Source organism: Polypterus senegalus, chromosome 1 (genome assembly GCF_016835505.1).
Source record: "Polypterus senegalus isolate Bchr_013 chromosome 1, ASM1683550v1, whole genome shotgun sequence".
Classification (NCBI taxonomy): domain Eukaryota; kingdom Metazoa; phylum Chordata; class Cladistia; order Polypteriformes; family Polypteridae; genus Polypterus; species Polypterus senegalus.
Genome location: NC_053154.1, coordinates 32,548,378 through 32,564,327, shown reverse-complemented (window position 1 = coordinate 32,564,327; position 15,950 = coordinate 32,548,378). Strand labels below are relative to the sequence as shown.

Sequence of the window (15,950 nt, the reverse complement as noted above, 5' to 3'; positions counted from 1 at the left end):
AGTGGAGCTCATAAGTGGAAGTGTGTTTAAAAATAAATTAAATTGCATTATATTGAATATTATATATCTATATTAGATCAATTTCTCTAAATGTAATCACTTGTAAGTATTTTATAGGTTTGGAGGGTCATTATAGTCTCAAGTATAGAGTACAGTAAAAATATCTTGCATATACTAATCAACATGCAACACGTCATCACACTCCAGCACCACCATTAGTATTTGTTAAGTAAGAAAAGAATAAAATCAACACTTCTGGTAATGGAACCATCACATCCCATGATGTAATCAACATGATGATCTTGTTCACGTGACATATTCAGCCACGTAAGCAAAGAAATGCGATAGGAATAAAACAAAACATTTTTGGTTTAATTTGAAATGATCAAATGACATTATAAACAGACTCTACAAGGTAAAAAAAAATCATAATACAAGTCGACATACAGTACATGTACAGTATAAAAAAATGTTAGTATTACCTAAGGAGTACATGAGGTAAGATGATTTGTGTGTTCTATTAATTTAAGATTGCATATTTAAATAATTCTGGTTTATTGTGGGGCCAGAAAGTGTCGACATATTGCTTTTTGGATGGACATACAAGTAAAACTTTCACTTGGCAATACTGCTGCTACTGCTATTACTAATACTACTATTACTACTACAACAATCACTGTTTTTTTTTGTTGCACATCTGATAGCAGGAAATAACTACATATATGCAAATATATGTACATTTTATAATCTAAATATGTATATATTTTCTACAATTTGTAAATCACAATTTAACAATTAGGTTTAATGCACAGATCTTCTACATTTCACATACATTTCCAGCAAAATCCGACTGTTCACCCACAATCTATCCAGCCAAATTATTTTTAAGATCTCATCTCATGTTAAGACTCACTGTGGCAATAGGGTGGGCAGCTTGACCGAGTTTCCCTTTCCCTTATCTGGGTTTACATGCCAGCCTCATCTTCAGTCTAGCTGATAGTACCAGTTAGCTATTTTTAGCTGTATCTGTCAATGGGTGGCTAACTCTCACAAAGGTCAGATTTGGATCACTGTTTAGTTTGTCTTCTTAGAAAGGCATCATTATTACTCAAGATAGACATGGATTATGGGTGTAGCAGATTAGGAAAAAGTAACAGTCATGAGATAGGGCACAACTAGTCACATAGTCACCAAACTGCAAACTAATATGCTCTCTGCAAAAAAAAGCTTCAAATTCCAAAAGTTCTTATTTACAGAAAGTTTGTGTCTGTCCGATGCTGCAGTCTATGTTGGCTAATAAGCATAATGCATGGTAGACTAGTTTATTCCTGGGTAATAATAAAGGATACTGTTTTCTAATTGTAGAGTAGGAAGTGGTACTAACGTAACAAGTAAAATTAGAGCAGTCAGACAACAGACACTTTCAAAAACTGTTCTGCTGCTCTGGAGAATATTAAAAGACTACATTTCAGGAAGAAGAAGGTATTTTCTGTCCTGTCTATTTTAATACATTCTTGCTTATCGTGGTGCCTGAGAGCTGGTCAGACATCACTGTACACGTAATGATGCTACGTTTCTCTCAAATCTCTAATGGAGAATAACCAAGTAAACAAACTAAATAAGAAGTGGTTGTTGTACTCCAATTTCAGCAGCCCAGCACATAAAGACATTTTAAACAAATACCGTAAATCAAAATCATACACTATTATTTATAAAGAAGGGATACATATTATGATGCTCTGTGAACAATCTGAAAAATGTAAAAGCAATTCGTCAGGAGTAAATGATGTTCATCCAACTTTTAACTTAAATTATCCATACATCCACATTGAGAATTACTGAAACCATGGAGTCAAGACAAAAAACAACTCTGATTCTTCTTAGGCAGACACATGTACAGTGCCATCTGAATAAAAAGGAATACTCTACCAAAAATTATATTTTTACATGTTAATTACCTAATGTAGTTTGTAGTAGTGGCCAAGAAAAAACGTTATTCTTATGTTTTCATTCAGAATGAGAGGAAACAGTTTTTGATAATCTGGACCATAATGGTGACCTGCTTTGCCCAACAGCAAACAATGTGAAAAATGTCAATGGATTAAAAAGATTTAAAAATTCTCATGTAAATTGTGTCACTTAATGTTCTTTATTCGTTCGTATGCTCAAAACATGCAAAATACATGAATGTTTTTCTGAAATATTATTGATCCTTCCAGAAAAATCTAAATAAACAGGAAAGAGGAAATTGTTTACATTGAGCAAATTTTCAATGACTCAAGAATATTATGCTTTCCGTTTCATTTACTCTGCTTTTTAAATTTCTTGGAACAAAAAGTTTGTTGCCACATTTTGAATCATTTACATTTTTTGCTGATGCCTTTAATCCACTCAGCTTATAACATTTGAAATTTAATTGGTTGTATTTTGGTTGTTTCTCCAGCTGAAGCACAGGCAGACTTTGAACCACATTTGCAGGGTTTGAGGCCCAAAGCCTTAACCACTACACCACACTGGGTACCTGCTGTAATGTTGGCGACACCTCAAATTAAAAGGTTATGTGTGTGTGTGTGTGTGTGTGAGTGTGAGAAAAAAAGAAAGATGGAAAGAAAGGATGAAACTCGTAAAAAGCAGAACCTACTAGTTCCCCTGCTTTGCTTAAATTCATTTGTCTGGATATACAGCCCACTAATTATTCCTGGTTTTGATCAGCTATTGGAGAAACTGAGTGCAGATGTGTTACTTCTGACCCCAAGTGAGTGTAAAGAATGTTAAGAGGCAAAACAGGCAGTGTGAATGTGCAGGCAGTGAGAGATGTGCAATGTACAATGTATTAGATCATCAGCACCAATAACTAGAAAATGCCAGCCAAATAATAACATTAAAACATCAAACAAATCAACAAGTAATCTGTTAAACAAAATATTTTTTTTTTTAGATTTTTGAAATACAGAATTGCTAGGGTTAGATAGATATTTCCTTAGGAGAGATTACTGCTAGTGACACAACAATAACACTGAAAGTAATTCATTACACAAAATGTCAGCACCAACTATTCACAAAAAAGTATACTTAGAAAAGCAGCAAAAATAATATCAATGCAATATCATAATTAATACAATGATTAAATATATAAACAAAATAATAACAATACATTTAATTACATGTGGGAGATGTTAGACATTTTAATTACAATGCTGCCCATGTCAGTAGTGTCAGGTATTTCTTGAGAATTCAATTCCATTCTTTACCTTTGCAATGCCTTCTGTGTATTCATTCATTCTCTTTTCCATTTTCATTTCTACAAATGTGTCAAATTATATCTGATTTAATCACTCATCAATACATTTCTTTCCTATACAGGTGGCTGCAGGGCTGGCACCTCTTCCACTTCGGACCACACTTGACCACATCTGGAAGACATGTCGCGTGGTGACATCCGCCTTGGCCTTCCTCAGCAGTTGTGCAAATCCAATTCTCTACACATTTGTTGGAAAGGGCTACATAAAGACAGCTGGATTAAACTTCATGGCAAAATTATTTGAAGGCACTGCTCAAGATCTTACAAGCAAGAGGTTCAAGATTGGCAATAACTTATCACGCCAACCAAGTAAGGACCCAGCATACCTTGAATCAGTGGATTTGAATAACGATGGTGAAAGTTCTATCACGGCTACTGGCTAATTTCTGATTTGAGAAGACCACTGTAAAACTGGGCAAACTTGTACAGATATGGTTGAGTCTAATGACACAGATAGCAGGTAAAATTTCTGAAGTCGATCAGAATTGCATTAGAACAGATCATGATATTCTGCTGGGTAATCAAGTTACTAAAAATATATTCTGTTCATTTACTTTCTGGAATTTCTAGCAGAGTTAAAAATCTATTCTGGAAGGAACTAATCCTGTCTTGGAAATCAAAAAATTGCAGCGGATCTGATGACAAAGCCTCTTTCATTCACAATAAGCTATGTGACGGTCAACAAATAACTCAAGACATGATGTCTTTAACTGAGGAGTGTCAGATTCTGGATCTCCTTTCATGTCCTGCATATATGTCATCAAATGAAACTTCAGATTAATAGCTATAAACTGGTTTTGAGAAAATCATAAAGACTTTCAGCTATAAGTCATTCTTATAGATTTTATAAATGCAAATTTGTGGTGTTTGCCAAATGTTTTCCAGTTTATTTTAATTTTTTTCCCCTGGACTTTGTTTGATCCTTATGTTTGACTTCTACCAAACTTTCCATGGTTATTTAACAGCCAAAATGAGAAGGGATCAACCACTGCATGTCAGAGAAGAGCTGATATAATATATATATATATATATATATATATATATATATATATATATATATATATATATATATATATACTGTATATACATACATTATGGGGTGCCAAACAGGCAATTACAATGATTTTCGGAATATACTGTATAAAGTCAGTGTCAGAATATATAAAGTCATTCCTGAATATATAAAGTCAGAGTTAGAATATATAAAGTTATTACCGAATATATAAACTCAGCGTTGGAATATATAAAGTCATTACCAAACATATAAAGTCAGTGTCGGAATATATAACCTCATTCCTGAATATATAATTTTAAAGTCAGATTATATTGATATTGATTGAAACGACATTTTTAGTAAACTCCATGAGTTCCTAATGCAACGTAATGAAATAGGTTAACAAAAATATCTTTAGAAAAATATTTTTAAAAAACTCACTGTTCAGTTAATTCATTCAAAATGATACATGTGCCCGGCATTTTGAACACTACATTTATTTATTTTTTTTTGTTTGGGTACATTTTTGGACAAACCTCGCAAGCCCAATTGACTCTGAGTGGCTCCTGTCGAAGTTTACCTTTCACTAGTACGAGAGAAATGACAAGCACGGAAATTTTATATATTCGGGAATGATTTTATATATTTCAATGCTGACTTTATATAATAAGGCTTTGACGTTATATATTAGGGAGTGACTTTATATATTCCAACGCTGACTTTATATATTCAGGATTTACTTTATATATTCAAGTTTTAACTTTATATACTCAGGAATGACTTCATATATTCTGACGCTGACTTCATATAATCAGGTTTTGATGTTATATATTCAGAACACTGAATTTATATATTCTGAAAAACATTATATTTGCCTGTTTGGCACCCAATAATATGGATGTATGTATGTATGTGTATATATATATATATATATATATATATATATATATATATATATATATATATATATATATATATATATATATATAGATGTCTGTGTGTGTATGTGTGTGTGTGTATACTGTATATACCATATATATTATAAGGTTTGGGGCACTGTGGTCAACCTCAAATAATTGAGTGATAGCAAAAAAAAAAAAAAAAAATACAAAGCGGGAATCAACAAGTGGATTGACTCAAAATGGTGGCCCAGTCAGGAAGGGGTGGGTCCAGGAGGGTAGACAATAGAAGTGATGTCAGAGTTGGTGAAATCATCAATCTTCTGTCCTCCAGAAGAAGGAATACTGCACAGGGAGAATGTGCATAACAGTATACATACATACAGTATACATACTGTAATATAAATTACTATAATACTATAAATACTATAATATAAATATATTGTTGTAAGAAGAGAATTCAGGGAGGAAATGTGATCTCCAAAGAGTGAATTTATTTATCTCCTGTTTTAATTCATTCTGGTGACTTTATTGCTTTTTATTTTTTTATTTTAAGTTAACCTAGTGAGTCTGTATATGTTGCAATTTGTATAATTCTGGTCATCATTTTTCCAACAAAAATACAGAGAAGATCAACCAAAGGCACCCCTGGGCTAATAAGCATGTTCTGCACAGACTAAAGGATATCAGAGACCTAATGATATCTTCAATGTCCTCAAAGAAATTGATCAAGCTGGTCCATCACAATTCTTTCAGTTAAATAGTATATTACTTGAAAATGACATAGAAGCAATTCTATCGAACAAACATTTACAAGTCTTAGAAAGGAATGGTTTTTAAAAAGGCTTGAATAAGAAATTGGGCAAACTTAGCTATTCACTAGCTAAATGGTATTAAATGGTGTTCATATTTCTTATCTTCACAGGATAGCAGTATTAAATCTATTGTTATAATTGTACTAAAGAAGAAGTATTGAATAAAGATTCAAAAACAAAAAATGAAATTTTCATTTGATCAAGATTCAAATGGAACATGAGAGCTGTACTTAATCCAGAACTAACAATAAACAGTAGGACTGAACTGAAGGAATGACTCTAGCAAAGAAATCGACAAAATAGCAAATGCTAAGCCTGATCTGGCACTGTACTACAGTATATTGGCAGCTGAGCCACCTCTTCAAAGCCATAAGCACTCCTTACTACCTGCTAATTCTTTTAGTAGAAACTTCTGACCTCTTTTTATCATCCTGTCTCACAAGCCTCCACCTGTGCTCCACTTCCAATTGTAAGCTTCTCTGACTGTGTAGAGGAAAGCTCTTATACATCTGGAATCAGGAGTGCCTGCAGCGCCACTACCATTTGATTGTATCTAACAAATGTAATACTGGACCCTGACATACACTAAAAATACCAAAACTCCTTTGGAGGAGCCTGGACTACATCTATGAAATGCTGCAGATGTTAGATGCTAGGCTTGTGGATGGTCTAAAATTCTTCACCAAATATTTCCTGCTGTCTCCCCATCATGGCTAACTGGGTAATGTACTGTACATCTCATCCAGATGAAGAAACATGGTGCAGATCCTCCTATTATCATGTCTCCCTTTATACACTACATTTAATATCCATCCATCCATTATCCAACCCGCTACATCCTAACTAAAGGGTCATGGGGGTCTGCTGGAGCCAATCCCAGCCAACACACACAAGGCGCAAGGCAGGAAAGAAACCCCAGGCAGGGTGCCGGCCCACCACAGGACACACACACACACACAGCACACCCTAGGGACAATTTAGAATTGCCAATGCACCTAACCTGCATGTCTTTGGACTGTGGGAGGAAACCGGAGCGCCCAGAGGAAACCCATGCAGACACGGGGAGAACATGCAAACTCCACGCAGGGAGGACCCGGGAAGCGTGCCACCATGCCACCCTACATTTAATATGATAATCAGAAATAGGTGCTTAATTTTAAAAACTGAATCATCAAACAGGAACACACTAAGCCAAACTAAAAAAAAATCTGGAGGATCTTACACAACCAATTTAGCTATTAGCTAACAGAAATGTCTGATAAACTGAATAGTGGACACTCCTGTGAAATATCTTATATTTTTAAGAAGCTTTAGTAATCTCTTTTAAACATACAGTATGTCATAAAATGCTTTCATTTTTTTATATTTCAGTGATTAAAAGATGTCTGATTCCTTTTTGAATAAAACATTGATTTCACTTGCTTAATTAAAACTTATGTTTCAAGTAAAACTCTTTCTTTGGTTGGATGTTTTAAAATTGCACTGAATGGTGATTTTCCAGTTATAGTCAGAATTACTGTTACTGGGAACATTGTTGAATGAAATAATTTCTTGGAAAATAAAAGGACTGCTGCTGAAGCATTACAGCTATGATGTTGTTTAATGGTCTGTCTGCTGCTCCTGATGATAAAGAGCTGACTTCATGCACTCTTTTTTGAAATATAATAAATCAATGGCCATGTTGTAATTTAACAATTGTTTTTGATTTTTTTACTTTTTTTGTATTAGTTTTTTTTCTAGTACATTTTAACTGCATACAAAATTATTCAAATAGTAGAAATTGCTTGACAGCAAATTACACTTACATGTCTTTTTATTTATTTATTTACATTAGAACATTACAACAGTCAAGACAAGAACAGGCCATTCAGCCCAACAAAACTCACCAGTCTTATCCACTTCATTCTTCTAAAATAACATCAAGTCATGTTTAAAAGTGCCTAACGTTCTACTGTCTACCACACTATCTGGCAGTTTATTCAATGTGTTCATGGTTTTCTCTGTTAATTTACACTTAACAACTGTGTCCCTGTGTTCTTGATTAACTCATTTTAAAATAACCATCTCGATCCACTGTACTAATTCCCTTCATAATGTTAAACACTTCAATCATGTCACAGTCTTAATCTTCTTTTGCTTAAACTGAAAATTCTCACAAGAGAGAAATGGAGGAGAGCCAACAGGAAGAGCAAATCTTTAAAAACAACAAAGAAGGGAGAATGCCCTTTTCCACAATATACAGCGATCCAGAAAGTATTCACAGCACATCACTTTTTCCACATTTTGTTATGTTACAGCCTTATTCCAAAATGGATTAGATTCATTTTTTTCTTCAGAATTCTACACACAACACCCCATAATGACAACGTGAAAAAGGTTTACTTTGAGATTTTTGCAAATTTATTAAAAATAATAAAATTGAGAAAGCACATATACATAAGTATTCACAGCTTTTGCTATGAAGCTCAAAATTGAGCTCAGGTGCATCCTGTTTCCCCTGATCATCCTTGAGATGTTTCTGCAGCTTAATTGGAGTCCACCTGTGGTAAATTCAGTTGATTGGACATGATTTGGAAAGGCACACACCTGTCTATATAAGGTCCCACAGTTGACCGTTCATGTCAGAGCACAAACCAAGCATGAAGTCAAAGGAATTGTCTGTAGACCTCCAAAACAGGATTGTCTTGAGGCACAAATCTGGGGAAGGTTACGGAAAAATTTCTGCTGCTTTGAAAGTCCCAATGAGCACAGTGGCCTCCATCATCCGTAAGTGGAAGAAGTTCAAAACCACCAGGACTCTTCCTAGAGCTGAGCAATCCGGGGAGAAAAGCCTTAGTCAGGGAGTTGACCAAGAACCCAAAGGTCACTCTGTCAGAGCTCCAGAGGTTCTGTGGAGAGAGGAGAATCTTCAGCAATCCACCAATCAGGCCTGTATGGTAGAGTGGCCAGATGGAAGCCACTCCTTAGTAAAAGGCAAATGGCAGCCCGCCTGGAGTTTGCCAAAAGGCACCTGAAGAACTCTCAGACTATGAGAAACAAAATTCTCTGGTCTGATGAGACAAAGATTGAACTCTTTGGTATGAATGCCAGGTGTCACGTTTGGAGGAAACCAGGCACCGCTCATCACCAGTCCAATACCATCTCTACAGTGAAACATGGTGGTGGCAGCATCATGCTGTGGGGATGTTTTTCAGCAGCAGGAACTGGGAGACTAGTCAGGATAAAGGGAAAGATGACTGCAACAATGTACAGAGATATCCTGGATGAAAACCTGCTCCAGAGCGCTCTTGACCTCAGACTGGGGCGACGGTTCATCTTTCAGCAGGACAACGACCCTAAGCACACAGCCAAGATATCAAAGGAGTGGCTTCAGGACAAATCTGTGAATGTCCTTGAGTGGTCCAGCCAGAGCCCAGACTTGAATCCGATTGAACATCTCTGGAGAGATCTTAAAATGGCTGTGCACCGATGCTTCCCATCCAACCTGATGGATCTTGAGAGGTGCTGCAAAGAGGAATGGGCGAAACTGGCCAAGGATAGGTGTGCCAAGCTTGTGGTATCATATTCAAAAAGACTTGAGGCTGTATTTGCTGCCAAAGGTGCATCGGCAAAGTATTGAGGAAAGGCTGTGAATACTTATGTACATGTGATTTCTCAGTTTTTTTATTTTTAATAAATTTGCAAAAACCTCAAGTAAATTTTTTCATGTTATCATTATGGGTGTTGTGTGTAGAATTCTAAGGAAAAAAATGAATTTAATCCATTTTGGAATAAGGCTGTAATATAACGAAATGTGGGAAAAGTGATGCGCTGTGAATACTTTCCGGATGCACTCTAAATGCTTATTCTAAAATTTTATTATTTAGATCTTGCCATATTTTAAAAACGTTTTGAACAGATCCTCTAAGTGAGAATCTGATTTTTTCCAATTTCAAACAATACAGAACATCAGTTACCCATTGACTTATAACGGGTGGGCTGGAATTCTTCCAGTTGAGCAAGATAAGTCTACATGCTAGTAGTGTAGTATAGGTAATTTGTCCTTCTCCACTTTAAACCCATCTACGAGTTCACCAAATGCAGATGTTAATGGGTTAGTAGTGATTGTGACACCAAGGCTGTCTGATAGGCATTCAAAGATTTTTGTCTAAAATTATGTTAATTTGGTGCACACTAAAAACATGTAGCCCAATGAGACTGGAGCTAGACTCACAGGTTTAATTTTGCCCAGGAAAAACTTTGGACAATTTTAAATGAGATAAATGTGATTAGTAAAAGATTTTAGGTTGAATGACTGAATGCTTTGTGCATATGGAGCTGGAGTGTATTCTGTGCATGGCTGCCTTCCACTCCTTTTCTGAAATATTAAGTGAAAGATCCTTTCCCCACGATACACTTGGATCTTTGAAAGTAAGACGCTTTAAAATGTTTCATATATTACTGAGATTCTGTCTGAGTCATCAAGACTGATCAGTATTCCTCCTGGAATAGAAACGGCTGGGAAGTGTGTAAAATTGGGAAGGTTACTTTTAGCAAAGTTTCTGATTTGAAATTAATGGAAAATTTGTGTTGATGGAAAGTTAAATTTGAAGCATAATTGTTCATAAGATGCAAACACATTATCTGTATACAATTCTCTAAGTGTTTTAATCCCAGTCGCTTTCCAAGCATTAAATAGCGTGTAGGTCTGAGAGGGTAGAAAAAGGTGATTGTCATGTAGAGATGCAATGGGTAAATATAGTGGGCAATAAATTATTATCAATAAAGAAATAATTAGTTCTTGAGTAACTATGAAATAGTTGGTGAGAAGACGAAATATGCTCTTGAGTTAGGATTTAAGAATCTCTACGGGTCTGATAAGTTATGACCCATTACAAATGTGTGATTGTTTTTGCGGTATTAGATTTTATCATCACTGCAGCTGGAGACCTATCTAGTTCTGGATTTAAAACTCAGTTAAAGTCTACGGCCATTATGTTCATATTGTAGATGATGTCAGGATCAGTCTTTTTACCCTTTTTCTGCTTCTTCAGGAAAACTAAAGATGCAGAATTGCCATCAACAATCACTTTCAGTTTAGCAGGAAACAAGAGGCTGTACCTGATTTCAACTTTGAGCACACGCTGTTTAATGCTGTAGAATGGAGTTCATTTAGCAGCTGTTGAAGGATAGAAATCTGGGAAAATATAAATATAGTAATTTTCTAATATAATCTCCTATTTCTGTCTGCAAATCAACATCACATTTTCTTAAACCGATAGTTTGTTGAATTAGGCTTCTCGGTTTTGAGCCATTCAATCCATGTATGTGATAAGCTGCTAAGATTTCTGTGTTTAATTTAAAGTCCTTTCCAAATATTTTTGAAAATAATTTAGCTATGGATTTCAATAGATTTGGACTTTCATAGTTTTCATGGAGACCTTCGATTCTGATGTTATTCCTTCTATGTCTGTCTTACAAAATAGCTAATTTCTAAACAACCAATTTCCATTCGGATTTTGCAGCAGTTTCTTATTTGTCAGCGGCGGATGTCCATTGTCATACTTCTTCAATACAAGTCATAAACATATGCATAATGTCTTAAAGGTGAGCACCAAGTGTATATATTTTATTCTCAATTTTGCTTACACATTCCAGTATTTTTTCATCAATTCTAGCTAGATTATTTTTAAGGTTTGCATCAAAGTTATTGTGTAAATGTACCTCCTGGTCTTTATAACCTGAAGCAACTTGTCTATTCTGGTGTCTATTCACTTGTGAATATCATCCTTTAAATCCTTCTTTGCATCATTTATTTTAACCTCAAGTGCAATAGCGAATGCCTTCAGCTCGGATAGCTCAGTTCCATCTTCTCTGTGCTACAAAGGCAGAGGTACGTATCCAGTTACAGTTGATGCTATAGACTAACAGGTAGGGTTGGTAGTAGATGACAGAGGGGATAAAGAGGCCATGCTGAGTTCCAATAACCCTCTTGAGAATGGTAAATTCTCATTGACCGCCTCACTCACAGTTTGCTAACACATTCACTGTTGACTGTAGCCGATGCTACAGTGTGAGGTTGTTGCTGATCCATTCCTTCATTTATTCCTGCTTAGCACAAATGTAAGACCAGTTTAGACTTTGGTCAAACTTTTCCTACTTTTTCCCTGTCTTTCTGACCCCTCTGTTTCCTGCTCATGCTTTTAATACACTTGTAATTAAATCCTCTTGGGTTGACTAAATGCAGGGTATCTCGGATAGATAGCAAAAAAAAGCTAAACACCGCTGCCAGTGGAGCATTGTCTTAGATGTCCATCTCACACAAGGGACAAGACCAAAATGGCTGCTTTTTACAGGCACTTGACATTGTCAGTTAAATAAAAGTAGAGCACAAATAGCCTCAATTATAGAAGAAAAACTCCTGAAATAAGTGTCCCTGTTTACAATAATAATGTGCAGGTAATGCTGCTGTGAAATAGTTTGTACTCTAACATAAATACTGAGGACATGCTAGTTTAGTTTGTGCTTATAGTGTAATGCTTACAGAATTTCTTTCCTCTTCCATTTATTTCCAGGTAGATGAAGTGTGTCGAGTTTTGATTAACTTGTACTGGGGATTTGAGTGGCTTTCAGATACATAAAAGAAAACAATATCCAAAATATGGAAGCTGAAATAACCACTCTCAAGGTAAAACTGAATGATGATCAATAGCACCAAATTCGTGGGTGTCCACCTGGCAGAGAACCTCACCTGGTCCCACAACACCAGCTCTTTAGCCAAGAAAGTCCAGCAGTGGCTCTACTTCCTGCGTAAGCTGAGGAAAGCCCATCTTCCATCAGCTACTCTAACAACATTCTGCAGAAGAACCATAGAGAGCATCCTGAGCAACTGCATCACTGTCTGGTTTGGAAATTGCACGGTCAGGGATCTCAGAGCCCTACAACAAATAGTGAAGACAGCTGAGAAGATCATCTGTGTCTCTCTTCCCTCCATCATGGACATTTACACCACACGCTAACCCGCAATGCCACCAGCATTGTGAATGATCCAACACACCCTTTACACTCACTGTTTACACTCCTGCCATTGGGAAAAGGGTACCGAAGCATTCGGGCTTTCACCACCAGAATGTGCAACAGTTTCTTCCCCCAAACAGTCAGACTCCTGAACACTCATGGACTGATCTGATATCTGATATATGTGTTCTGTTCTGCAATGTTGCACATGTTTGCACCTTGTTATATATTATGTGTTTTTATGTTATGTGTCGTGGATTCTTCGTTGTCCTGTGTTCTATGTAGCACCATGGTCCTGAAGGAATGCTGTTTCATTTCACTGTATGCTGTACTACTGTATATGGATGAAATGACAATAAATACTTTTGAACTTGAACTTGATGCTGCAGATTCTTAGTGATGGTTGAGGAGTCTAAAATGGCTTCTGAATAACAATTAGCTGCTTATTCTTAAGTTAGTGTGATGCTTGACATTGTTTTTGTGTTGAGCGGTGAATCTTCTTTCAAGTATCAAGTTTAAAGGTGATTGTATCCATTTGTTTTTAAAACCTAATTCCCAGATGGCACAGACTGGAATTTTTTTTTTTACTTTAATTAGTGCTGAAAATGCGAGAGACAACACTCATAATACCAGAGTTCACTACTTTTATTGCCCTTCAGTCTGTCTTCAGTTATTGTAGCACACACTGGAAGATTACAGTTGTGCTTGAAATTTTGTGAACCCTTTAGAATTTTCTATATTTCTGCATAAATATGACCTAAAATATCATCAGATTTTCACTCAAGTCCTAAAATTAGATAAAGAGAAACCAGTTAAACAAACGAGAAAAAAATATTATACTTGGTCATTTATTTATTGAGGAAATGATTGAATATTACATATTTGTGAGTGGCAAAAGTATGTGAACCTCTAGGATTAGCAGTTAGTTTGAAGGTGAAATTCGAGTCAGGTGTTTTCAATCAATGGGATGCCAATCAGGTGTGAGTGGGCACCCTGTGTTATTTAAAGAACAGGGATCTATCAAAGTCTGCTCTTCACAACAGTTTGTGGAAGTGTATCATGGCACAAACAAAGGAGATTTCTGAGGACCTCAGAAAAGAGTTGTTGATGCTCATCAGGCTGGAAAAGGTTACAAAACCATCTCTAAAGAGTTTGGACTCCACCAATTCACAGTCAGACAGATTGTGTACAAATGGAGGAAATTCAAGACCATTGTTACCCTCCCCAGGAGTGGTCGACCAACAAAGATCACTCCAAGAGCAAGGCGTGTAATAGTCAGTGAGGTCACAAAGGACCCCAGGGTAACTTCTAAGCAACTGAAGGTCTCTCTCACATTGGCTAATGTTCATGTTCATGAGTCCACCATCAGGAGTACACTGAACAACAATGGTGTGCATGGCAGGGTTGTAAGGAGAAAGTCACCGCTCTCTAAAAAAAATCATTGGTGCTCGTCTGCAGTTTGCTGAAGATCACGTGGACAAACCAGAAGGCTATTGAAAGAATGTTTTGTGGACGGATGAGACCAAAATAGAACTTTTTGGTTTAAATGAAAAGCGTTATGTTTGGAGAAAGGAAAACACTGCATTCCAGCATAAGAACCTTATCCCATCTGTGAAACATGGTGGTGGTAGTATCATGGTTTGGGCCTGTTTTGCTGCATCTGGGCCAGGAAGGCTTGCCTTCATTGATGGAACAATGAATTCTGAATTATTTTAGAGAATTCTAAATGAAAATGTCAGGACATCTGTCCATGAACTGAATTTCAAGAGAAGGTGGGTCATGCAGCAAGACAACAATCCTAAGCACACAAGTTGTTCTACCAAAGAATGATTAAAGAAGAATAAAGTGAATGTTTTGGAATAGCTAAGTCAAAGTCCTGACCTTAATCTAATCGAAATGTTGTGGAAGGACCTGAAGTGAGCAGTTCATGTGAGGAAACCCACCAACATCCCAGAGTTGAAGCTGTTCTGTATGGAGAAATGGGCTAAATCTCCTCCAAGCCGGTGTGCAGAAATGATCAAAAGTTACCGGAAACATTTAGTTGCAGTTATTGCTGCAAAGGGGGGTCACACCAGACACTGAAAGCAAAGGTTCACATACTTTTGCCACTCACAAATATGTAATATTCAATCATTTCCTCAATAAATAATTGACCAAGTATAATATTTTTTTCTCGTTTGTTTAACTGGTTTTTTCTTTATCTACTTTTAGGACCTGAGTGAAAATCTGATGATGTTTTAGGTCATATTTATGCAGAAATATAGAAAATTCTAAAGGGTTCACAAACTTTCAAGCACAACTGTATATCTAGAACAAGCATCACACAATAGGAGATTTACATTCATAATTAGCATGGAATCTTTCAGAATTTCCCTTGAATAAAAACAAAGTGAACAAAAGGTCAAATTTCTACATTGTATGTGATTAGTTTAGTTTAAAATTAGTTTATCTCATTCAGAAGAAAGGGGCTCCTAGCCATTGTTGCCATATTTATTTAACATTTTACGCTCGTCTCTAATAGCCTGTTTGTCTTGTTCCATATAAAATACTTAGTGTCCCTTCCAAACTGCAGGAAATGGAATCAGAAATATTAAATGTAGCTGATATATATGATTTCAAATAAGGATGGTTCTCACTAGCTTTTGAATAATTCAGAGAGGTTAACTTTAATCACTACAGACCTGCAGAAGGAGATGCCCAGTCTCCACTAATGACAAGAATGAACTGTTTATTCAGCTACTTTATAGTCAGGGTTGTACTCTAAATTTTGGTCCAAAACTCCAATTTTGAGACAAATGGATGACAAGATTTTTCCTTAAAATACAATTCTGTACTTTTGTGCCTATTACAGTTTTGCACCAATTTATGGTCGACAGAATTGAGCACCTTAGTAATAAATAATAATAATAATAATAATAATAATTCTTAAACAGCGCGTGCGTCAA

At 35.9% G+C, this 15,950-nt stretch overlaps 1 protein-coding gene across 1 annotated transcript in view; it reads left to right on the top strand.

Moving 5' to 3' along the window:
- Positions 1-4,354, top strand: part of ltb4r2b (leukotriene B4 receptor 2b) — a 95,471-nt gene extending 91,117 nt beyond the window's left edge. The window contains exon 3 of the mRNA XM_039745706.1: positions 3,364-4,354. Coding sequence (XP_039601640.1) covers positions 3,364-3,684 — 321 coding nt within the window. The 3' untranslated portion in view covers positions 3,685-4,354. The remainder of the gene's footprint in view (positions 1-3,363) is intronic.
- Positions 4,355-15,950: the final 11,596 nt, after the last annotated feature.